Consider the following 24,887-nt stretch of genomic DNA (forward strand, 5'->3'; position numbering starts at 1 on the left):
TCTGTCAAAAGTGTAGGTTATGCACAATGATCTAAATAATAATAATAATAATAATAATAATAATAATAATAATAATAATAATAATAAAGAACTTGACCAAAACATCTATGTTAAACTGCACAGCTAGTGCCAAAATTGTAAAAAAAAAAAAAAAAAAAAAATGCTATCTACTAATTACTTTATGTCCAGCTATATGCATTGGTTTTGTTTCATAATGAGTTAACACTGGTGAGGTTATTCATTTCCCTTGAACCTGTTATGCCAGACAGTTCTCCTGTTAAGCATAATTTCTGCAACCAAACGTGATTAAAATAGCGTTTTTCAGCCTGTCTTAACCTTCAAAGATTTTTTATTGCTGCTTTGGATTTTGCCTTCTGAGCTCTTTATTCAGGGACAAAGCTTTTATCATCCCAGCTCTGCTACAGGAGAAGCTCTCCCAGCTGAATGTGCCTGACTCCACATGCAGGTGGATCACAGACTTCCTGTCGGACAGGAAGCAGCACGTAAAGCTGGGAACACAGTTCTCTGACTCACAGATCATCAGCACTGGTTCCCCCCAGGGCTGTGTTCTTTCTCCTCTGCTCTTCTCCCTGTAAACCAACAGCTGCACCTCCACTCATCAGTCTGTCAAGCTCTTGAAGTTCGCGGATGACACCACTCTCATCGGACTGATCTCCGATGGTGACGAGTCCGCCTACAGGTGGGAGGCTGACCATCTGGTAAACTGGTGCAGGGAGAACAACCTGGAGCTCAACGCTCTAAAAACAGTGGAGTTGGTTGTGGACTTCAGAAAGAGCGCAGCCCCAGCTACCCCCATCCCCCTCTCTGACTCCACCATTGACACTGTGGAGTCTTTCCGCTTCCTGGGAACTATCATCTCTCAGGACCTAAAGTGGGAGCTGAACATCTACTCCCTCACCAAAAAAGCCCAGCAGAGGATGTACTTCCTGCGGCAGCTGAAGAAATTCAACCTGCCCAGGACAATGATGGTGCAGTTCTACTCCTCCATCATTGAGTCCATCCTCACTTCCTCCATCACCATCTGGTACGCTGGTGCCACCGCTAAGGACAAGAGCAGACTGCAGCGTGTCATCCGGTCTGCAGAGAAGGTGATTGGCTGCAACCTCCCATCTCTCCAGGAGCTGCACGCCTCCAGGACTCTGAGGCGTGCAGGGAAGATTGTGGCTGATCCCTCGCACCCAGTCACAGACTATTTCAGTCACTTCCCTCTGGCAGGAGGCTGCGGTCCATCAGGACCAGAACCTCCCGTCATAAAAACAGTTTTTTCCCATCTGCTATCGGCCTTATCAACAAGGCCAAGAGCCGCCCGTGACACTGGACAATGTTTCTCTCCCCCATTCAGGCTTTCTGCGTTACATTAACGCACAGTATACTGTTTGTATATAGCTTCTGTGTATATATATTATTATTTTGTTTTTTGTCTGCACCAACAACACCAAGTCAAATTCCTTGTAAGTGCAAACCTACTTGGCAATAAACTTGATTCTGATTCTGATTTTGACGAGGAGCCTGGTCAACATACGGGCTTCTGGAAGAAAACTGTGTGTAATATCTATGTAATCTCAATTTATATTGCAAACCAGATATTTGGAAGCAATATTAACCACCCCCACCTCCACTTATTAAATGGGTCTTATTAAATAGTAGAATATTGAATTGGCCTAAATTATTATCAATTATCATCGAACTTAGAAAGAGGAAGGAGATGAATGTGGCTTAGAATTCTTAGACATTTAGAAAAATATCCATAATTTAGTTTACTGAATTAAGAATTCAAATTTTATTAGATCCTTGTTGAGTTTATAAATATTTTTACTAGACAGAAATGCATAAACCCAGAAGTAGTTTCTTTAGAGTTGGAAGCATCTTCAGTTTAGTTAAGTTGTAAAATGAAGATAGAGGACCACCTCATTGCAAAATAAAAAAAGGGAAATATATGTTATTGGTATTGCATAGTTGATGCTTTTACATGCCAGAATATTTATGATTTCATCAAACTTAGAATGACTTGATGGGTCTGCCTGCACATTTTCCTAAGCAGAACTTTAAACTATAGTGTCATCACTACAGGTATAGCAGATACCATCTTCTTCAGCCTTTCCATGTGCTCTTCTCCAAGTAAATCAAGCCTTATATAACAACTTTACATGAATTACACATTTTACTTGAGCACTTTTTCTATATAGATACTGTTCAAATATTGTTCACTTGGTATAGCAGCTCTTCTAGTTAAAGGTGTAGGACAGGATGTTCTTGTTGCATGTGGATAATCAAAATGAGTGGTCCTCCTAATTGTCAATCATTCTGGTGGTATGTTTACATAAGGACATCCTATGCGCTCTTCCCCATTTTCATTTACTGGTGGTGAGTCTGATATAGTAGAAAAATTGCAAATCTTCTTTTGGAAGTATGCTTCTATGAGTAATGCAAATAGCAACTTGTAAACAGAGCGTGAACAAGGAGAAATGGGCTCATGCCTCGTGCATGCTGTGCACACATTTAATAGGCGTTCCGCCTCGGGAGCGGGTACAGGGTTTTCATGTGCATTTTTTTTTTAAGTGGAGAGGGCAGGTCTTTTCAAAAATTCATGAAAATCCTCCACTATACCTTTAATATTAGACCAGCTTGTCACTTTTGCCTGTCTGTCTTTAGTTTTTCTCTCTCTTCTCAAGTTTTTCTCCATCCTTACAGATAAATGACATGAATTTTGTATTAAGGGGTTTTTAAAAATACGGCAGTCAAATCAAAAAGAAAAAAAAAAACTTCATAATATAATTCTTGTTGAATCTCAGTTTCTGACTAGATGCTTTATCTGATTAGCCTTATTAGATACATTGCCACAGTTTAGTAGTATTATTTTTTTAAGCAAAACTCAGAGTTGCCGGGCTGACAAAATCTTTCAGTCACAGAGGAAGAACAAAAAGAACAACAGCATATTAGGAGATCACTCCAAGCTTGTGGTTATTCAAAGTGCATCTTTGTTAGAAAGAGAAAAGTCATAATTGAACAGAGAGGAAGGTTTGTGATTTCAGCTTCCAAACATACACAACTTTGTCTTGGAACTTATTCAGAAAAGGATACACAAGCATGCTCATCAAGATTCAAATGGCCAAACACAAAAAGTTTACAGAAACTGCCACTGGTTAAGTCTAAGATGCAGACAACAAAAACAGTTTCCAAACAGAATATGTCTTAAGTTAATTATGAAACAGCACCAAGTGGAAATGGTAATCTGTTTCACAGAAAAGGCATAGCTTACCCAACACTCTAAGAACAAATAAAGACAAAAGCAGAAATTCCATTCTCTTGTAGTAAAAAGGACTAAATAGAGAAGGAATGAGGTGAGAAGTTACCCAGAACCAGTGGGTAAATTTTTTTTTTTTTTTTCTAGCAGATAGCTCACTCAGTAAGAGCTGAATGTTTTGACCAAGGGTCTGAACTTCATATAAAACCCTAAGCAACTTCTGGTGACAGAACTCATCAGTGCCACTGAATCAGCCATCATTGGTGACAACATGGCAGAGGCAAACCTAGTGCAAGGCTGCCCCCTTCAAACATGGCAACACAGGAAAAAATGTTGTGTACCACTCTCAGCAAAGACTGGGACATCACCATTTTACCAGCAGCCAAAGATAGATGTACTGTGGTTGTTATCAACACAAATAATGCATCTACTACTCAACGGTAACACCTAAGACACCCTAAAAAAGGGAATAACTACAAAAAGAAAATAACAGGCTGTCTCCAGAAGCTGGGAAGAGAGAAAAACATCAGTCATGCTCTCTATTATACACTGTATCCAGGGGAGGACATATCATGCATATAGGCCTCAGGAAAATACACAAGGTAGGGGTCCCATTCAGACACACTGTCAGCATCATTAACTCTGTTACAAAAAAACATTGCAAAACATCTTGCAACTATTTTGGCTCCACTGGTTGTAACCATTCCAAACCACATACAAATCACTGCATGCTTTATTATCAAAGGCTGGCCCTTGGCACCAGATGAAATCATTGTTTATTTCTATGTAACCTCTCTTTTCACATGCATTCCAACATCAGAGGCAGTAATCTCTGTTCATACACAACTGGAGCATGAAGAATCTTTAAAAGACAAGATAACAGATTTAGCACCTGTTGGACCTTTGTCTCTCAAACATATATTTCAATAACAGAGATTTGTTTTATTGACAGAAACATGGCTATGCCATGGGCCCCACAGTTTGGGTGGATTCAAAAACTACTACAGCTACTTTTTTAAATTAATCAATGATTTCACTGAATCCTAACAACAGTGGAAGCGTACTGCACAATCAAGGTGTTACTATTGAAGAATGGCGACACCAATTGGTGTTTTAGTAGGTTTGAGGAGTAAACAGTCTGTTGTCAGCTAATCTGACGTTCCCAGTCAATACATATATTTAGTAGATCAAAGATTAAAAGTTGACCTTTGGACAAAGACCAAAATATGTCACTTTTTGAAGGAAACTCTTTAAAAGTACCTAGCTGCAAGTTCAGAGGTATTAAGTAGTAATATGTGTTTTTAAAGAGTCTTTTGGAAATGTTTTGTTATTACCTGCGGATTATCAAGGTAGTTTTTATTAATAAAAGTTAAAAAAAAACACTGGAGAAAATGAAAGGACATACAAGCATAGATGATGATTTCGAAAAGAATATTTCTTTAAGAGGGAGCAGCGTGCCAGAGTTGAATGAAGACTGAAGAATGAAAACATAGCACTCTATATTTATTGCATTATATCTAATAATAAATTACAATCAAAATAAATAGCTATTTTCTTGTAACCATTCTCAGAATGATTTTTGCTGGAGTTTTTTTTGCTTTTCACAATTTTCAGAATGGCTCAGTGAAACAGTTGTATGTTACATCACATATGTACTGTGCCTTAATGACACAGAAAGCCAAGACTTATTAGAAGTTCTGAAACAATCTCGCTAGTTTAGAATAGTAGATGATAATTATTATACAATTAAAATGGGGGTTTTGGTGATTTTCTACAATGCATTATTAAGATTATATGACTGCAATAAAGGATAGATTTGTTCATATATTATAGTAGCTATTTTTCATTGTTGCCTATAAATGTGGAGTGCATTTTATGTACTTCTGCAAAAACAATTAATTTGTTCTATAAGCATATCTAGAATAAAGAGCCTATGTCTCAAACTTGCCTTCTTGTCTTGTTTGTTTTATGGCTTACTGTAATATATCATCTGACCTGAGGTGACTACACAGCTTGTCAGAAACAGTGATACATTTTTATCTTGTGGCTTTGTGTCAGGGATTACGTTGCAGACTGATTTATGAATAGGGTCAAACCATATATGTCATCTTCAGTTTGACATGAAGGAGCATAATTGGAATTTGCTGCCCGCCTTCTGAGACACATTAGCTGAAAAGAATAAGAAATTGCATTTTCTCCTTTGTAGATGCTGCAGGACAACAAATCGCAGAGAGATTCAATTTAAGGTTTGGCTTTGTTTGATAAAACAATTAAAATTCAACCCTTCTAGAAGAAGTCCTGTAACCTTAATGTTTTCATTTTTTATATGATGTACTTCTTGCTGTATTGTGACACACCAACTTAAAGCACAACATCATTGTAAAATAGAAGATAAATGATGTGGGGTTTTATAAATTGGTTAGAAATAAATATGTAAATAATTTTTAAGCAGATTAGAAAACACCACCCCAAACTCAACTAAACTGTAAGCAAAAAGAGCTTTGATTAGAGGAACATCCAATAGGCTCATGGTAACTTTGGAGTTGCCTCATTGTCACATTCATAAATTTAGCCTTTAGGAAAGAAAGTTAAGGAGAAACCTATTGGTAATAGAAATTCATAAACAGTGCTGTTGAGAGTTTGCATTAAACCATATAGGTCTCTGTTGAGGCCTGTGCAAACACGAAAATTTTCAAGAAGAAGAAAAACACTCTGGTAGGAGAAAATTAGCTCATATACCACATAACACTGAACATATAATTCCCACTGTAACTGACATCTTTGTGTTATGGGTATGTTTTCCCCAAGCAGAGACATTGGTCTTGACACAGAACTATCTTCAAAGATAAACCATTGAGACTAAGTCAGTCTAGGAATCTAAAAAAATATATATTTCAACTTAGAATCTTAGAAAGCTCAAATTATTTCACACAGAAGGATAAGGGAACCCATTAAATAATATCGTGGTATTGAAAGCTGGAGGTCCTATGATTAAAACAAAGGTGTTTTTGCAGATTATTTAGCTTAAATTGAACAGAATGCAAATACAAACCTTTTCAGAGTTATGTAATTATTAAATCCATATGTTATTTATGATTTTTCAAAGCACAATACATTTTCTTTACTTTCAACAAAGAAACTGCTATCATTGTTTGTACCAAAATAAAGGCTGAAGATCTGGCTTTTTTATTTGTGGCTCCAAAATCATGGAGCAAGTTGCCATTAACGCTACAGTGTGTAATTTTCAGTAACATCTGTTGGTCAGACTGCAGCAACATGAACCGCTCCTCCAACCTTTTCAAGCCCCCAACAATACAGAGGCTGTTGTCGTACAAAATGGCTTTTGCAACATTTGCATCAGCCATCTGGGCAAGTGATGAGGAGGTTTGTTTACATAGATGATTTTAGAAATGGTATTTTTTTAGACTGCATACAGTAGGATGTATTATATACAAGCCAACTTGCCACAGTCACATCCAAGCGTAATAGTGATGTCTTCATTCACTAGTTTCTCAGCTCTGTGCTGCCATAGCCAAAGATGTCTGCCTCCATAAATGTGAGACTCACTCCTATATAATTATAAATAGCATTTTCTAAGGGAAAACAAACATAAATTGAATTCAATTGAATTCAACCGTTTATTTATATAGCGGCAATTCACAACACGTCATCTCAAGGCACTTTACAATTCCACCAGATCATACAGTCAAATGAATTCAAAGTTTTATATCAAAGGAGCTGCTTGCGTTAACTCATTGAGTCGTAGATAATCCCTCACACCAAGTATGCTTGTAGTGATAGTGGAGAGGAAAAACTCCCTCTTAACAGTAAGAAACCTCAAGCAGAACCAGGCTCAGCTCCTATGTCAGAGGATGAAGAGAGCACATCCAGCCAGTCACAGTCTGAGAAACAGGACTACACTGAAAAACAGTCCGAGTTCCAACATCTATGAACAAAGGTTTTGATGGCAGCAGCACAGATGATATTTCTCTCCAGGATGGTATCACAGCAGAAAAGGAACAGACCAGATAAAGCTACATTATAAAAAGCAGAGAAAATAACGTTAGAGATTTAACTAACAAATTCTGCAGAGTGGGAGAATGGAGATAGAATGAAGAAATGAAGCAGAATGATGAAAAAAGGTTCCTATGTCCTCCAGCAGTCTACGCCTATAGCAGCATAACTATAGAGATAGCACTGGATAACATAAGCCACTCTTAACTATGAGCTTGATCAAAAAGGAAAGTTTTAAGCCTACTCTTAAAAGTAGACAGGGTGTCTGCCTTGTGGACTGAAACTGGTAGTTGGTTCCACAGGAGAGGAGCCTGATAACTAAAAGATCTGCCTCCCATTCTACTTTTAGAAACTGTAGGACCCACAAGTAAATCTGCAGATTCAGAGCAAAGTGCTCTGTTAGGAACATAAGTAACTAATATTTCTGATATAAGATGGAACTGGCCATATAAGGCTTTATATGTGAAAAGGAGGATTTGAAATTCTACTCTGGATTTAACACGAAGCCAATGAAGAGAAGCCAGGATAGGAGAGATATGATCTCTCTTTTCAATTTTCATCAGAACTCTGGCTGCAGCATTTTGGATCAGCTGAAGTCTTTTAACTACAGTTTGTGGACTTCCTGATAGTAAAGAACTACAATAGTCCACCCTTGAAGTAACTAATGCATGAACTAGTTTCTCAGCATCACCCCTGGACAGGATATTTCTAATTTGTGCAATATTCCGCAGATAAAAGAAGGAAATTCTAGAAACCTCTTTGAGATGGGATTTAAATGACAGGTCCTGATCAAATATGACACCAAGATAAAGTTTGAGACTTAGTTCATAGAAGATGATAGGTAATATATTTATGAATAACATATTACATTTCTGTCAGTAAAATAAAATTATTATACACTGGAGATTCAAATATTAGTCAGATCACAGTGGGAATTGGTTTGTTATTGTTTGTTGACTATTTTACTAAAGTCTTTGTAAGACATTTGGTCCTGCTTTTATTTCTTTTCTTATATCCTATTGTTATTATCTGTGCCTTGGTTGAATCTGTATCTGTACTGTGAGCCACCTAGATTAAACAAGTTGTTCCATTTTGTTTTTTGTCAATTTCAACGGTATTTTAAAAATAATTTTAAATGCTCTGCAAATAGTTAACAGTGATAATAAGCAGGTATTAGAAAGAAATGTACATACGTTTATATACCCAATAATCCAGTGTGAAGAATATGTTGTCTTTGTTATTAGTAAAAGGGAAGTCAGACATTACATTGCATGCAAAAAAGCATAGCGGAAAAGACTCTTCCCCATGGCAGGGTAGCTCTTCAGCAGGGCAGTGCCAGCGGTCAAAGACAATCTTATTTTATGGTGACTCAAATCTGAATTAAGCCAGAGGGAATCCACGGCAAAGCCACTTACAAAGAAAACAAACAGAGAGGAAGGAGGGGGTCTGGGGGGCTTCAAATTAGACCCAGAGTCTCTTGGAGAATAATTAATGTGACATTTTCCTGACATTTAGTCAGAGGTATGGCAGAGGAGCCTGCAGAAAAAAAAAAGGAATGGAAGATATGATCCAGTGATCGAAATGAAAGACGAAGCTAAACAAAAATGGCAGCATTGTTGTCCCTGACAATCTTGACAAATATCAGAGCTTCTACTCACCTTCCTGCTGTTATTCATTAAAGTAGAAGAAAATAGCAGGTTACCTACATACATAGACCGCTCACCCCCCCCCCCAGGTTGCAAAATAAATAGACTGATGTTTAATACCCGCTACATCAGTGATGATACTTTTTACTTTTGTTGCTTGGTGACAGTTTTTGTTCTGTGCACCTCTTCCATCCACTATCTATTTACGGGCTGCTGCATTCCCTTCTCTGGACCAGGATAATTGATGATCTAACACAGAGTCTGTGGTTGCAGCTGGACCACTCAACAAACCCACAGTTGCCTATTAAAAGTACCTAAGACAACACATGAACCCCTATCAATGCTTTTAGTAGCGTGGTCTGTGGTTTCATGTTGCCCTTTTAAGCTAATTAGGAATTGATAAACACGATTTCTTGTCCAATGGAGATTGCTCTGTTTATGTGGTAGGATGAGGCAGGGCGACCTCACTTTAAGCCAAGAATAAAAACTTGATGTAATATTACAGTTTTGGTCATATTTTGAGATATCTCTGCTTAAAATCTAAAAAGCATTTTTTTTTTCCAGAGGCATAATCTTAAACTTAAAAATATCTACTAACCAAAGCTTGAGAAGTTTTACATTAACCCATATCTATTTTTACATTTATGGTGTCAATATGTTGCACAACACCTTCAACTCATCAGCCATTTGGATTGTTATCTTACGAAAAGACCTTGAAGTGATTCATTTCTTTATAGAAGAGGAATTGCCCTGGTATTTCAGAGTTAATAACCCTATGCACCATTTTAAGGCCTTTTAAATAGAAATCAGAGATCATCCATTATACTAAACTAAAGGCATGAGAGGAATTAAATTTAATCTTTTGTTTAAGCCCAAACCCACCTGCATTGTTTGCTACCAAAAGCTCAGTCTTAGTCTTATCTAACCACAGCACACAGTTCCTTCAGGTCCTAGTAGCATTTGCTAAACGGCACATATTTACATTTGCAATGAATGAACAGAAGAGGCTTTGTTCTAGCATTTGTCAGCGAGTTTTGAATATATTTCTGTTCACCTCCTTTACTATTCTACTTTGTGTAAGTGGTGGCAAGTTGAATACCTGTTCTCATCAAGTCCTTTTTGTGAGAATTACAGCTGTTGTAAACTAGGGCAAATATATATAACCTTGTTGCCTGGTCAGTATGCTTCCCTTCACAATAAAAGCCTTTGTGTTGTTAAATTAAACAGTTTGGGGACATCTGGGAGTCTCTCTACATTTTGTTTAGGATTTACTTTTTAAAGTTGCTAACAGATTGTTGTATGGCACACCTAGTTCTGCATACTCAGCATGTGCTGTGTGTAAAACCCTTGTGTGCCACACGTGTACCAAAACAACATGACTCTATTGGATATTTTTTAGCACAACTATATACTATTGCACCCTTACTAATCTGATCTTCTTTATATATATTTTAAATACAAAATTAAATCAATAAACTCAAATTAAAGACATGTTTTTACATCTTTTTGTATGATTGTGCAACTGCAAGGCTGTACAGTGGTGCAGCTTGTACCACTGTTGCCTTTCAGCAAGAAGAACCTGGGTTTAAACCCCTTTATTCAATGTCTCTAAATTGCTGTTTGAAGTAGAGATAGGCACCAACCCTTCTGTGATCCTGAAGTATGAAAAATGAATAAAAAGAATCTTTATGTGAAAACCAGTTGTAATACTAATACCAATATGACTTAGTGGCCCAACGTGCATACATTTAATGTGTTTATCAATGAGTAGATAATGAGATTACGATTTCCAGAAAACACTTTGCAAAGGAAATCGGGATCATTGTTCAGATAAGATAATCTGTGCTCTTCCTTTCTTAAGCTCCTCAAAGTGCTGTTCACTGATATTTTAACTAAACTCAAGACATGAGAATGTGAGAACTGGGAGGGCGATGAACGGTGGACTTGAGGTGGTCATTTCCTTTTTTAGACTACATAATTTCCCTCAGTGTAACACAATAAAAATTGATTTTGCATTTCTTTGATTCCCCTGAAAATGTTCCCCTCACAGAGATGCAGCACTTATATCAGTTTGTTTATGACTAAAAGCAGACAGACCTCCTGAATCCTTAGAGATGAACATTAGTTAGGAAAAATTGCACGTTGTTTAATTTCCATATCCTCTATAATACATATACATGTTGTAGGGAATAAGGATATATAACATTTGCCCTGAAAAAACCCAAAAAACATTCTGGAAACTACTTGCTATTTGATTCCACATAAATATCTATGCTTTTTTTCTTTGGTTCCAACTGCAGCAAAGGTTGTGGTTACATGTTTGTACTGAATGGCCTTCTGAGGGCAAAACATATCATCTCTACACTAAAGGGAAGCACAGCTGATATGAGGAATCAGATAAAGAGTTATTGTGCAAATAATGCAATCAATGTATGACTGTAAGAAATTGCTGAGACTTGATTTAACCTTGCTATGCTTTATATCAGAACATAGCCATATATCAATATTTTATATTCATCAATCAAAAAACACTCAAACATGAACTGACTCTTAATCACACAATAACTTAATGAGTCATGAGCTACACTCACCTACCAGCTAAACTTTTTTTTGTCCTGACTTTACTGTATATTAAAAAATGTGACACACAGTAATTATATGACGAAACTGTCTTTCGTTTATGAAAAATATGGAAAACATTTTTTGATAAGTGAACACATATTTTTTAGTGACTAATGCTAGTAATTATTATGTTTTTCTCTGGCAAGACTTAGACTTAAACAAACTTTATTGTCATTATGTACACACAGGGTGTATACAAAATTAATTTTCGTTCTGTACACCTACATTTCTATTTCTTAAAGCGAAAAGATATGATTTACAGTTTTTCCCAACATTTCAGCTTTTCTTTTCTTTTTTCCAACATTCAGCAGACTAATGGCAGTGGGGAAGAATCTGTTTTGGAATTTGCTGATCCCCGATTAGCTTCTCTGCAGTTCTCACTACTTTCCTAACCTTCTTCCAGTCTGCGGCGTTGCAGCCCCAACAACATACAGTGAGACAGCTGGTCAGAACGCGCTCTATAGTGCTTCTGTAGAAGGTTGTGAAGATGGGTGGGGGCAGGTGGACTCTCTTCGTCCTCCGCTGGAAGTACATGTCGTTTTGTGCCCTTTTGACCAGTGAAGTGGTGTTCGCAGACCAGGTGAGGTTGTCTGTGATACCGGGGGGGAGGGTGTGTTGTAGTCTGTGATATGCATTGACACATCCTCCTGGTGTTGCTGGCATCGTGGAAAAGAACCCTGGATTTTGATGGAAGCAGCATCTGATCTGATCTGACTTGAAAGCTGAGTTCGGTGATTTAAGTGATTTTCGAATCTCCCCATTCATCAAGGGTCGTTGGTTTGCTCGGTTGGTGATGTTCTTTTTGATGCTGACGTCCTCAATGACGTTGATGTAGGCTGACACAGTCATGGCATAGTCATCTATGTCTATCTTTGTAATATGTTGTCATAGGTTGCTGCAGCCTTGAAGATATTCCAGTCAGAGCCTTCAAAACAATCTTAGAGTTTCTCCATGGCACCCTCATACCTTACGCAGACCTCTTTAACCGTTGGTTTAGCCCTGATTAAGGGGGGCTTTGTATGCAGGGATTGTCTCTGATGTGCACCCCCAGGAATTTGGAGCTGCTGACCACCTCTACTGCTGAGCTGTTGATGAGTAGTGGAGTGTGGTCAGGCTGGTTCTTCCGGAAGTCGATGATGATCTTCTTAGTTTTCTCCACATTCAGTAGCAGGTTGTTGTCTCTTCACCAGTCCACCAGCTGCTCCACATCCTTTCTGTAGTCCTGGTCATTGTCCCTTGTATGCAGGGATTAGCATGACAGAGAGGTGATCTAATGACCCGAGGTGGAAGTGGTGTGCTAAACTGAATGCATCTTTGATATTAGAGCAAACCAGGTCTAAAGTGTTTTCACCCAAAGGTAAAAAGTCCATATGCTGGTAAAAATGAGGGAGCACAATCTTCAAGTTAGCCTGGTAAAAATCCCCACCAAAGATGAAAACCCCTTCTGTGTGTGCAAACTGAAGCTCGGAGATAGCCTTGTATAGAGTTTTCATGGCCTCTTTTGTATTAGCGCTGGGGGCACATAAACAGCAGTAATGCTAAGCACACTAAACTCTCCGGGCAGATAGAACAGTCTGCAGCTAACAGTCAGAAAGTCAGAAACAGTCTAGCATTTTTACACCAGCTGTTGTTGATGCACGCACGCGGCCCGCCACCCTAAGTCTTACCGCTGAGTTCTTTGTTTCTATCTGTGCGGTATAGTATGAGACCCTCCAGGGTGATAGCCTTGTCCGGTATTGCTGGATGAAGCAAAGATTCAGTCAGAGTGATGACACAGCAGTTACATATCTCCTTTTTTGAAAGGAGTTCAAGTCGGAGATTAACAATTTTGTTATCCAACAAGGGTACGTTGGAGAGCAAGATTGATGGTAGAGTTGGTCTGTGGGGATTACTCTTTAGCTTCGCTGTTAGCCCAGTCCTGCAGCCTTCGCAGCTTTTTAAACGGTCAAGAGTGGCTGTATTTAAAACATTTTGTGACCGTAACTCCAGCAGGCGTTAGTGGTCGTAGATGCAGGATCGATGCCTCGTTTGTAGCGTTTTGAATGCCATTTTTTGTGGAACTGTCAAGAGATGTTACTGGCCGTTGCCACAAGGCGCTGCCATGAGGCGCTGCCACGATCATAAAGACACTATTTATCTATAATCTATACAACAGTGGCGACTGGCCAATAGAGAGTGCTAGGGCGCCGCCCCACCCACCCAATGACCCTTATAGAGACATACAGAAAATATATATATATATTTACAATTTTATAATTTAATTTAAAATTAACATCTAAAATATTTAGAAATATATTAATATGTATTGTTTAGATGTGCAAGATACATATTTAATCTTAAATGACTAGTAAAGCGTGATAAAAATATTTGTTTGATTGGTGATGTATTTCCGCCCTAGGGCGCAAAAATCTTTGCCCAATGACTCTCTTTAAAAGTTTTCCAGCAGGTCCTCTTCAATACAAAGGTTTAGGAGAGCTCAGGGCACCGCTCTGGTGCTGACAGTAAGTGCATTTGCTCACCACCTCCCGCAACAGTGCAGACATTTTGCAGATGATTGACAGGACAATGTGGCTATATATATATATATATATATATATATAAATATACTGGTGTGATATCTTAGCATACTTTTTAAATGTTTTTTGGTATATATCTATTTTGAATTTATAGCCCCCCCGGAAAAAACTCCACCAGTCGCTACTGCTATACATCTTCATGGGTTTCTGTGAGCATACCAATAGTTAGGTATGGAAGACATGAATTCATCTTCATTTTATAAAAGCATGCTGATTAAGGTTCGTTATAACTGTTACAGGAGATACAGATAATGGTTTTTATATTGTGTTTTGATAAGATGGTAATTAAGATGGCTAATAGCTGCACATCCACACAGTCAAGATAAGTTTTTTGACTATAAAAACAGAGAGTGAGAATTTCTGAGTTTACATTATCAATGATGCAGGATTCTGTTTATATCAGGAGATTATCAGCATAAGCTTGTAGAAATAATATCAACAAGAACAACAACAATAAGAATAATAACATTTAAAATTGAACCCATTAAAAAATGGGTTATCATATTTGTGTGATACCCTACATATAATGGGGTATGTGCCATGTGTTGTCAGTAGGGCTGCAATTAACCATTATTTTGCAAATCGATTAATCTGTCGATTATTATTTTGATTATTAATCAGATAGCCAAAGATTCCTTAAAGAAGGTTATTTCACCTAATTAAACCAGGGGAAGCTAAAACTTTTACCCTTGAATAGTTCTAGATATTGACAGACAATTTTTTGTTTTAATCCTAAATGCAAAATTTTGATATATTTTTTTACAATATTAGTATACTTACTGGTCTAAGTGGGTTTCTCTCTCAGTTAAAGGCATGCTTTAGAGTCTCTATATTCCAGTTAATGTTTAATCAATTACTAATTTATTTGATAATTATTTCAATAATGGATTAATCATGATTAATCTGATTAATTGTTTCAGCCCTAGTTGTCCTTTTAATTAAAAAGCTGTTTAACTTCTGAAAAAGTCTGAAAATTATAAATAAATAAATAACTTTAATAACCACTGCTGTATTTAACTGTGTATTTGTTCTTTTCGAGAAAGTTTCTAGATGGTAACAGTTTCTTCCACAGAGCTTTGGGATAATTTAGTAAGGCCAGGATATTTCTGTTTAAATTTATAAAAACAAAAAAACTTTTGTCTTTCAACCTTTTTCCTTAGAGTCTATAATTTAGTTATCATTATGTTTTACCAATGGATTATCTTGTGTGGTTAATTGTTGTAAACAATGTTTGACACTCAGTTTTTGTATTGTGTTGTGTGTGCCTTCCTTTCTGTGTATAAACTCTTGTTGTAGTGTTAGTCTTTAGTTTTTGGGTTTTGCTTGATCCTTTATGACCTTGTTAAGCTCTATTTTCTTGAATTTTCCTCTGCTTGGTTTCTTCCTCAGCGTCATTGGATTTTTAGAATAAAATACCTAGAATTTATACCTGGTTCATCAAATTTTCTTTTACTAAATGATGTAAGTAATAATCAGTGATCGCAATTTGTCCTGAAGTAGAACACCCCTTTCCCGATTGAGCTGGACACACTTGATTTCCTGCAACCTTCCCTAACTTTTACAAAAGAATGCATTGCAATCAGGGCATGTTTGGACCAAATACCTGAAAAAACTGGTAAACATTGTCAGTGGAGAATGTTCAAGTTGAACATGTGTTGTCCCTAACATTTAGTGGTTGGTTGTGAGCTCAAGAAAATTGTAATTAAAAAAAAGTTCCATGACAAAATCAATCTACTTGCAGAAGAGGTTCTGCAGATTTTCTGTTATTGTATTCTTTCCTACAAGTGATGTGTTTGTTCCACAGTTAATATGTATAGTATATGTGTTGAATTATAGGGGTAATGGTGCGTTCTTTGAGAACACAGGGTTAGAAAAAACCCTAACTGCTGCTCAGATCATAGAATTCTTATGGAACTGCTCTTTCCTAAATTGTAATACTTAGCTTCATAAAACAAGTTTAGGACGGCCATACACACTGATGCATCTGTAGAACCATGTTTATAATGCATTTCAATCACATTTAGGTCAGACATGTCCTACATGCACATTGTAAATTCAGAGCATGCAAAAGAACTCACATCAAATATAAAACAGAGGAGTGTTTTTTTGAGGATGAGAGGATGTCTGTCTGAAAGCAGCAGAGCTTACTCAATCTTATTAAGACAAAGAGAAAAATCCTGTGCAACTGCATATAACTAACATGGCAGTGTAGCACACTGATACTGGTAAACATCAGTATTGGCAGCAGGATTCAACTATTTCACCCCAACACATTAAAGTGCATAAACAGTTTGCCAGCAGGATGATTTTTTTTCCTGCTTTCAAAAATATGTTTAGAGTCACACATCAAATCCAGAATAATTCAAAAGTTAAATAATCAGAGTGAAACTAATATTTACGATTAGTTCTTGAACATATTACTTCATTAAGAGTGTACAAGTTGTACGCAACTCTTATTTCGAATGAAGGGTTGATGCAAACAGTCCACACTGTTAAAGAGTAACTATTCTGAGACCCACGTTGGAGACAGTCCAATCAGTGTGAGGAAAATGCCGCCATTTTTAGCAAGGATGTTATTGGATACTGAGAATTCAATTCCAAGATGCTGTTGGTCCAAAAACTAAATGTGAATGCAGACAAATTGGTTTTATCCCTGTTCTAATGTGCTGCTCTTATAAAATGTCGCTATTTTTTTCAGCATCTAAGAAAATTTGAGATTTGTGAAAAGGTCATTTATTGCAGTAAATTTGTTCCAAAAATTCATATTAACATGAATCTTGAGAGGTTTCCATTTTGTTTGTGTTTTAAATAATTTATTATCATAAATTTATTGTCATAATAATTATGATCAACGTGGTCTTATATGATTCAGTTGATAATTATCATTGCTGGGGTTTTGGCATTATAGTTCCTTTCTTCAGCAGAGTTTCTTATCTAATTCTTAAGTTCTCTTCTTTGTGCATTTTGCTATTTTTCTCATGGATCTGTGTTTTTACCATAGTTTGTTGTTAATTTGTTTCTCTCCACCAGTCTCCCTGTTTGACTCTATTCCACAGCTTTTCCCTCATTAAGCTCAGCTGAAACCAGTCTCATTCTCCATCCTTACTTTATTTTATTGGTGTACTCCCTAATGCTTGCCATGTGCCATGTGCTGTCTCCTGTAATTACCTTGCAAGTTGTCTTCATTTATTCTTAAAAACGAAGTTTTGAAGAGCAAATCATTTCCATTACAGTCAGCCATTCTGTTTGGGTCATGTATAAACTATCACTTAAATTAATTGCATGGTGATACATGTGCTTATTTCAGGTATTTCGATGACTATGGTTTACAGTCCTGAAAAGCCTAAATTCAGTTACTCAGAAAGTATAAACATTAGCCAAGAATAATAAAAAAGGTTTTTAAATACCAAGATGTCACTCTGCTGAAGAGCAGGTCCACAAACTGTACAGTAATTGTGCTAAAAGTTTGTTTGGGGTTCTTTTGCGTGAATTAGATTGCCACTGCAGTATTGCACCACTAAGTGGTTATCATAATCTAGGATGCTTCAGATCTGGACTGCTGGGTCCGGTGTCTATCATCCTCTTCTTGTCAACTTTTAAATACACTTTACTTCAAGGATTCTTTTACCCTATTCCTCGTGCACCTTTTTTCTAGCAGTTTTATTTCCATTCTCCTTTAGATGATCTTATTAATTCACAACTCTGCAAGCCATTTTTTAAGAAATAACCTTATTTGTTAAAAGTGGTGAAAGACATCCCATGTTTAGTTTTTAAAATCATTTTATCATTATGTACCATTCCATTTTCTTGAAAAACTGATTTTTGGTTTTAGATCATAATCAAAAGAGAATTTCTTTTTGGGAATTATAATACTGAAATTAACCACATTTGCAATGCTATTCTTCAAATAACAGCAAAGAATAGTAATGTGCATACTCACACTCATCCTCATTTGTTTTTACTGAAATCAGCCAACCATCAATGATTTACCATATTACCTTCTAAACTGCCAAATATTGTATGGCTTTTGCTACCAATTGTCATTACTTTTGTGGATTAATGCAAATCTAAACTTTCAACAATAAACCCTGCATGTGAAAGCAATGCCAGAAAGTAATTTCACCTCAGAATGGTAAATGGTAAATTGCATGTACTTATATAGCACATTTTTTCAAGTCAGGAGACTTGACCAAAGCGCTTTACACTACATTCATTCACCCATTCACGCACACACTCACACACTGATGGTGGCAAGCTACATTGTAGCCACAGCAGCCCTGGGGCTCACTGACAGAAGCGAGGCTGCTGTACACTGGCGCCACCGGGCCCTCTGACCACCATCAGTAAACAAAGCAGGTGAAGTGTCTTGCCCAAAGACACAACGACAATGAAAGTCGGAGTCGGGGCTTGAACCATCAATCCTTCGATTTCAGGGCAAACTCCTACATCCAACGACACTGTCGCCCCCAGAAAAACTAACTGGATAAAAAACTGACTAAAGTGTTGTGATATATCGTATTCCCTTGTTTCTGTTTGTGCAGATGTGTCAGTTTGTTTTCTTTAACATGGATTAGAATGATATGAGAAGGAATTCCAAGTTACCTTTGCTGCGACTGATGAGCTTGGCTTTTCCAGAAGATCCCAAAGTTTCTTCCGTTTTTCTGCACAACAGGTGTTGTCAAATTCTTCTCCCTCTATATCTTTTATATTATCTGCCTCTCTCTTTAGCTCCTCGTTCATCTGCTCCTTTTTCTGGTGGTATCTAGCCTGGCAGCAGGATTCTAGATAGATCTCATCGATGCCCCAGTAATCGAGCTCCTGGCTGAAGGACAGGGCACACATCTCCTCCATCATGTGCAGCTTGCCCGTGCGGTAGAAGTTCAGAATGGATGTGAAGGCCCCTGGATGTCGATCAAAGAAGTACTCATTCTCATCCAGGTTGTAGTCATCACAGACCTCCATCAGAGAATCGTGGGAGTTGCAGTCTCTCAGTTTTCCCAAACGAGTCCGTGGCAGGCGGTCCAAGGTTCGCCATAAGACTTCATGTGGGAGACCTCCGACATTCAGCCTGACTCGACGGTAACAGGACTTACTGCGGATGATGTCCACTGGCTCAGGTGGAAGGGATGATGTTGACCGGGAGCCAGCTTTGTTTAAATCCAAGGATTTTTCCATGATGATTTCGAGTTGAGGAAGCATGCAAACAGCCAGGACTATGGACTACTGTTGATGTTCTTTTCTTTCATTGTAGTGTCTAAAAAAAAAATACATAAAAATGTACAATTACTCTACATGCAAAAAAAAAAAAGTCTGTATCAAATCATTACTTACACTATAAACGCATTGTGGAAAACTAGTCATGACTATGAGATCTTGTGTAGATCTCTGGAGATCGCCTAGTAGGTCTAGATATTTTTCATCCTGTTGTTTAATGAAGAAAAATGACAAATCAGTTTATTAAATCACTTTAATTAAAACTCTCTGGGTGCTAACCTAAATTCAAAGTGCAACTAAAACCAAGCTGTAAAAGATGTTAGTGGTATTATGCAGTGAACTATTTCATTTAACCATATGTATACATTTACAGTATATGTAAATGTATACAAAAGGTGAATAACTGATGTCACTTTGACCTATGGAAGCCCAAGAAGTGAATTTGTGAAAGAAAAAAAAAAAAAGAGAGAAAATGTTATCATATGATCAATTTATCCCCCAGGTCTACAAGAATCCATTAGATAAATCAAACATTTGAACACCTATATAACTTTGGAAGTACTCTTTAGCCACATACAGTAGCTCAACCCAACATCAATCAAGCAGGAAATTCCAGCTAGAGTTCTATCTGATATTCTGTGAAAACTCTTGGTACGACTAAAGCAGTAAAGCTGAAACCAAAGTCTCAGCCTCTAGCCTCTCCTTTGTCATGCATGGTGCACATTATGATTATTAACACTAATAGAAGTAGTGACAGTAGTTCTGTCATTGCATTTCCACCTCTATCATAATGGTGCTCATTATTGTTTACAATACAATGCAATTTATACACTTATACTTATGTATTTATGTCATAATAATATTATAAATAAGCATAAAAAACAGGAAACAAATATACCAAATAGAAAGAAAAATATAATCTAAATTGAAACTGTTATTAAATATGTTATCATTATTTGTTTGTGTAGATTTCTAGTAAGAGCAAAGAAAGTCACAATAATTGAAGAAATCTAAATTTATCCTTAATGAGACTATAACAATCCTAAATCTCTTTAGAGGCCAATTCAGTTTAGTTTCGAGGCACTTTACAACAAAGAAGATAAATAAATTGAGTTGAATCAACTCAAGCAGAGAAAAGCAGTCAATATCCGTTTATCATTTAAACTGATAAAAACATTTGGCAGTTGGCATTATATCAATGACTTGAAACATTTTCTCCTCTTGAATGACAATTTTTTTTAATGGTGGATGGTTACTTGTGTTGTGTTTTTGCCCTTTCAGCAATCCTTCATTATAAGCATGCATGCAGTGACAGTTGAAAGAAAAAACTCCTCTTTTAAGTCCGGCTTACACTGTGCGATTTTTGGGGCGACTTTCCAGTCTAACGAGAATTTTCCGATCAGCCCGACTTTCAGCCTGATCATGCGTCTCGTAGTATACAGGGGGTAAGGAGGGGTGATCAGCCTCTCGCGACCACCTCCTGATCAGGAATCGTTAGGTCAGGAGAAAACCAAACATGTTTGATTTTTCAGTCGACCGTCGTGGGCAAATCGCTCAGTGCACATGTGCAAACAAAGACTCTTCTTCTTCTTCTTCCTCTCAGATGAAAACACAGAAGCATGGCGGGGGTGTGGGTGAAATTGAGTTCTTTCTGTAAAATTGACAGACCGTAGTAGCCACGTTTGCTCAGCCACGTCTTTGTCTAAATACGTTGCCGCATTTTCTTTTTAGGGCTTTCAGCACAAAATTGCCAAGGCAGCACATTTCACTGTAGTGAGCTTCATATTCCTCTTCTACTACGGTAGCTTGGCTTCCGGATAGATCAGTCCCAGTAGTGCCAGCTCTCTCCGGGGTTGAGTCCAATGTGGTTTTTAAACGTGCAGTGTGAGCAGGTAGATTGGATGTGAGCTGTAGCTCATGCAACGATTGAAAAAATCGTACGTGTATGCCAAGTTTAACATACAGAAACCTCCTGCATAACCTGGCTCTGTCATCTGTCATGACTGTGAGCAGATATTGATATTGAGCAGATAGAGCGTGCACAAACACACACACACACACACACACACACACACAAAAACACAGATCCAAGTAATTTCTTCTAAAAAGAAAAAAATTTAAAGTTAATAGCTTTCTAATTAGTAGCTCCTAAAGTGACTTCATCTTCATCCAGAGGGGAAACACTTCTGACCCAGCCTTTAAGACTTAAGGATGTAAGAGAATATTTAAAATTAGTCACAGTAATATTTAAAATTAGTCACACTAAAGCCAAGGCTATGTCTAGAGAAGAGAAAGGGTTAACCACTAAGAGACAGGACCAAGTGAATTATCTATACAATGAAAACAGGAAGTTCTTGACAGCAGTAGCCCAACATCTAGCCCTCCAGGAAGGTTAAACAACTGAAAATTACCCAGGTCTGAGCTTGCTTCAATGATGAAAATTAATAGAGAGAACATAAATATTGCAGTAATTTCTAATAATGCTAAATTGGAGGTTTTAGATCAATAGTGTGGGAAAAAAATGGTCAAATTAGTCCTCAAGTAGCCCAAGCTTATAAGAGTATAGCTACAGAAAAAGTTCAGGATAACTAAAGTCACTCTAACTGTAGGCTTTATCGAAAGGGACAGCTTTATGACAGGTCTCTGTTCTGTCTCGGTGCTTCTTTGTTTTCAAAAGAGAAGCCCAAAAACTGAAAGATCTGCCTTCCATGCTATTTTCTCAGAAACCGTTGTAGCCACCAGTAAACCTGCAGTCAGGGAGAAATCTTTTGGGAAAATATGAAAAAAATCCAATACCTAAAATAATAGGGGAAATTGAATATTAAGGGGTTTATATGTAAAAAGGAAAACTTCACAGTTAAGGGAAATGTGTGGAGCACATGTGTTCATATGTAGCGTCACCAAAGTTTTCTTCAGTAGGATCAGCCTGTACTCTGAATCAAGTTAAAACAGCCCATCATGAATAAACTAAAAAGGCCTTTGTGAGCAGATGGGAATTACTGCGATGACTCACCCATATTAGCAATGCAAGAAACAGAGCCCTGGCTTAGTTTTTGTTGTCATAATCTCAAACAGTCACTAAAAAGAAACCTGATGATATCAACTAAATCACCAGCACCTTATTAGCAAGGTTAATCAGCAAGACAGAAATTACACAACAAAGTTAAGTTTAAATCTTTTCTTTTGGCTTTCTCTGACACCAAATCAAATGAAATCTAACATGGTGGTCACTTTTTTTGAAAAGTATATTTTTCTAAAAAAAAAAAAAAGAATAAGCAGTTGAACACATGTACAGATGACTCATGACTTTACCAGCTTGCAGATTGAAACATTTAGCTTATGTTTCTGAAGAAATGTATACCTGGATACTTGGATTATAACAATAATCTAAATTTTTCATGATATAAACAGGATCATAACGTTTAAGTTTATATACATAAAGTGTGAGAAATGGCTTTGGCTATCAAAATAATTGTATAAAGATCTCAAGGACGAAAAAATGCATGCATATAGGACACGCACTGTGGTTCTAGGTTCCTTGGTTTAATTTATTCGTTGGCATGTTGCAGTTTTTGCTCTTTGCTCCAATGACGCCCATGCAGTGCTGTGGGTGGGACGCTGGGATGCTACAGAACAGAGTGAGCGCTGTCCAGCCCAGAGGTGCTGAAACATTGGGGAAGCGCCGTTTTCCAAGTGAATTTCTGCTTGCAGCCTGCGTCTCCGGGGGGAGGAGGGATGACCGAAAATAAAACACCTTTTTTTTTTCTAATCGAGTCAAACATGTCCTGTTAGTTTTTCATGAGTGTAGACGTGGCACCTGCAAGCCCACTGCACGCCTCTATTTAGTGTTTATGACAGCCCGATAGACCAGGCCTATTGGTGTGATATTTATTTCCTGTCACACAAAGTTTTTTTATCATCCAAAACCCAATATGGAATGACCACTGTGCCAAGATCACAAGAAAAAAAATGATCACGTACAAAATAAATATTAACGCGAAAGCTATAAATGTAGGGCGTCTTGAGAACACGCTGTAACAGCCTGTGCTAAACATGATCAAAACAATTATTTGATCCCTCTTGTTCCACCAGTTTTAAAGCTCCAATATAGCAGGTGAAAAACACCACTCCCTCTTGGGCAAACGCGGCTATTCTGCGTAGCTACACGAAGGATGTAAATAAGCTGGGATGGAAGCGTCTAAAAGAAGTGCAAAGTCTTTCTGCTATTTTTTAATATGCAAGCTCAATATTAGTGGAGCTGGGCTGCAGACAGCTCACACACTGGAAAGACAAAACAACTGACAGGTTGCAAAGTCCGGAGATGGATTGGAGCCTTAAAAAAAACACCATGATGGGTTGTAGTAGGCTAATAATGCACTGAATCAAACCAGCACGTACCAGCTCTGTGATCAATCAATCCGTAGCTACAAGCGAAGATGATGGGCGTGAAAAAGCCAAAAAAGAAAAAAAGGAGGCGTCGATATTGGTTTACAAATGTCAGGGTTTAACCCGTCTCCTCGTCCTCTCTCTCCGACATGGCAAGGAAAGATCCTCAGCACGACTCGAACCGCAAACCGGCGGCTTCCCGGACCGCATGTCGCACCGCGCTGTTTGCGCCCGGAGATCAACAAGTACGCCGACACACAGCCCCCTTCCTTCACACGGAATACCTGTGTTCCCAGTCAGCTGTGCGAGAAGGCACCGCATCTCTGTGAAGGTGGATCCATGGCAGCTCCGAGCTCTTCTCCACATCTGTTTAACTCTTCCTTCTCCGAGTCCTCAATCATTGAGAATGCACTGCTGCTCAATCCAAGGCTGGGCTGGATGAGTAGTCACCAGATTTCTTCTGATTTTGCTGTTTTACAGATTCAGATGTTTCAGATCAGACTGATCTAATTCTAATATGAAACTAAGAAAAACTGACTAAATAAAAAAGGCTTTTTAAACCAAAACAAAAGTAATATGGCTGTGAGTAGTAGATACCATCCAATAGAATAGAATAGAATAGCCTTGTACTCACACAAGGATATTCCAAAAAAAAAAGTCCCACTGGGCTGTTTCCAATTTTAAAGACGTTTCACTGGTTTAATTACCCACCATAATTTTTGTTACATGGTAAAAATAGAACTGCAATTAACATTTTTTTTTTTGATACAGCTGTGAGAGACATTTTTTTTTTTTATATCTCACCTCTTGCTGCTCTGTCTGGATTTAAACACTGTAGTGCAGAGCTAACTTAAGCATTTATGTAAACATTAAAATAAAATTTTGTTAGCTACTTTATTGTTATGTCCTGGTTTTCTTGAGTTTCTTGGTTGTTGTTTTTTTTCTGTTGGTTACTAAACCTTACTCTTTTGAGCTTAGAGCTGTACAATTTCTCACTGTTGCCTCAAAAACTTTAGGTCCTTTGGGTAAAATCCTACCTGGTTCCTTTCAGTTTGGTGTATCTATGTCCTCTATGGATATGGATGTGTTCTTTACAGCTTGCCTGGTTTCTCTTCCAAAGTCCAAAATTCAGCAAATTAGTTTAACAGGTTTCTGAATAACCCT

At 37.6% G+C, this 24,887-nt stretch overlaps 1 protein-coding gene across 2 annotated transcripts in view; it reads right to left on the reverse strand.

The window, feature by feature from the left end:
* Positions 1–24,117, reverse strand: part of kcnb1 (potassium channel, voltage gated Shab related subfamily B, member 1) — a 57,995-nt gene extending 33,878 nt beyond the window's left edge. The window contains exons 1-2 of one of the 2 annotated variants that reach the window (XM_015392635.1): positions 24,008–24,117; positions 18,726–19,377 (exon numbers count right to left, since the gene is read on the reverse strand). In XM_015392635.1, the coding sequence (XP_015248121.1) occupies positions 18,726–19,322 (597 nt within the window). In that variant the 5' untranslated portion in view covers positions 19,323–19,377; positions 24,008–24,117. Of the gene's footprint in view, positions 1–18,725; positions 19,378–23,735 lie in introns of both variants that reach the window. The other variant, XM_015392634.1, reaches the window with a different exon arrangement.
* Positions 24,118–24,887: the final 770 nt, after the last annotated feature.

The sequence above is a fragment of the Cyprinodon variegatus genome, unplaced genomic scaffold (genome assembly GCF_000732505.1).
Source record: "Cyprinodon variegatus isolate N-32 unplaced genomic scaffold, C_variegatus-1.0 Scaffold599, whole genome shotgun sequence".
In the NCBI taxonomy this organism is placed as follows: Eukaryota; Metazoa; Chordata; class Actinopteri; order Cyprinodontiformes; family Cyprinodontidae; genus Cyprinodon; species Cyprinodon variegatus.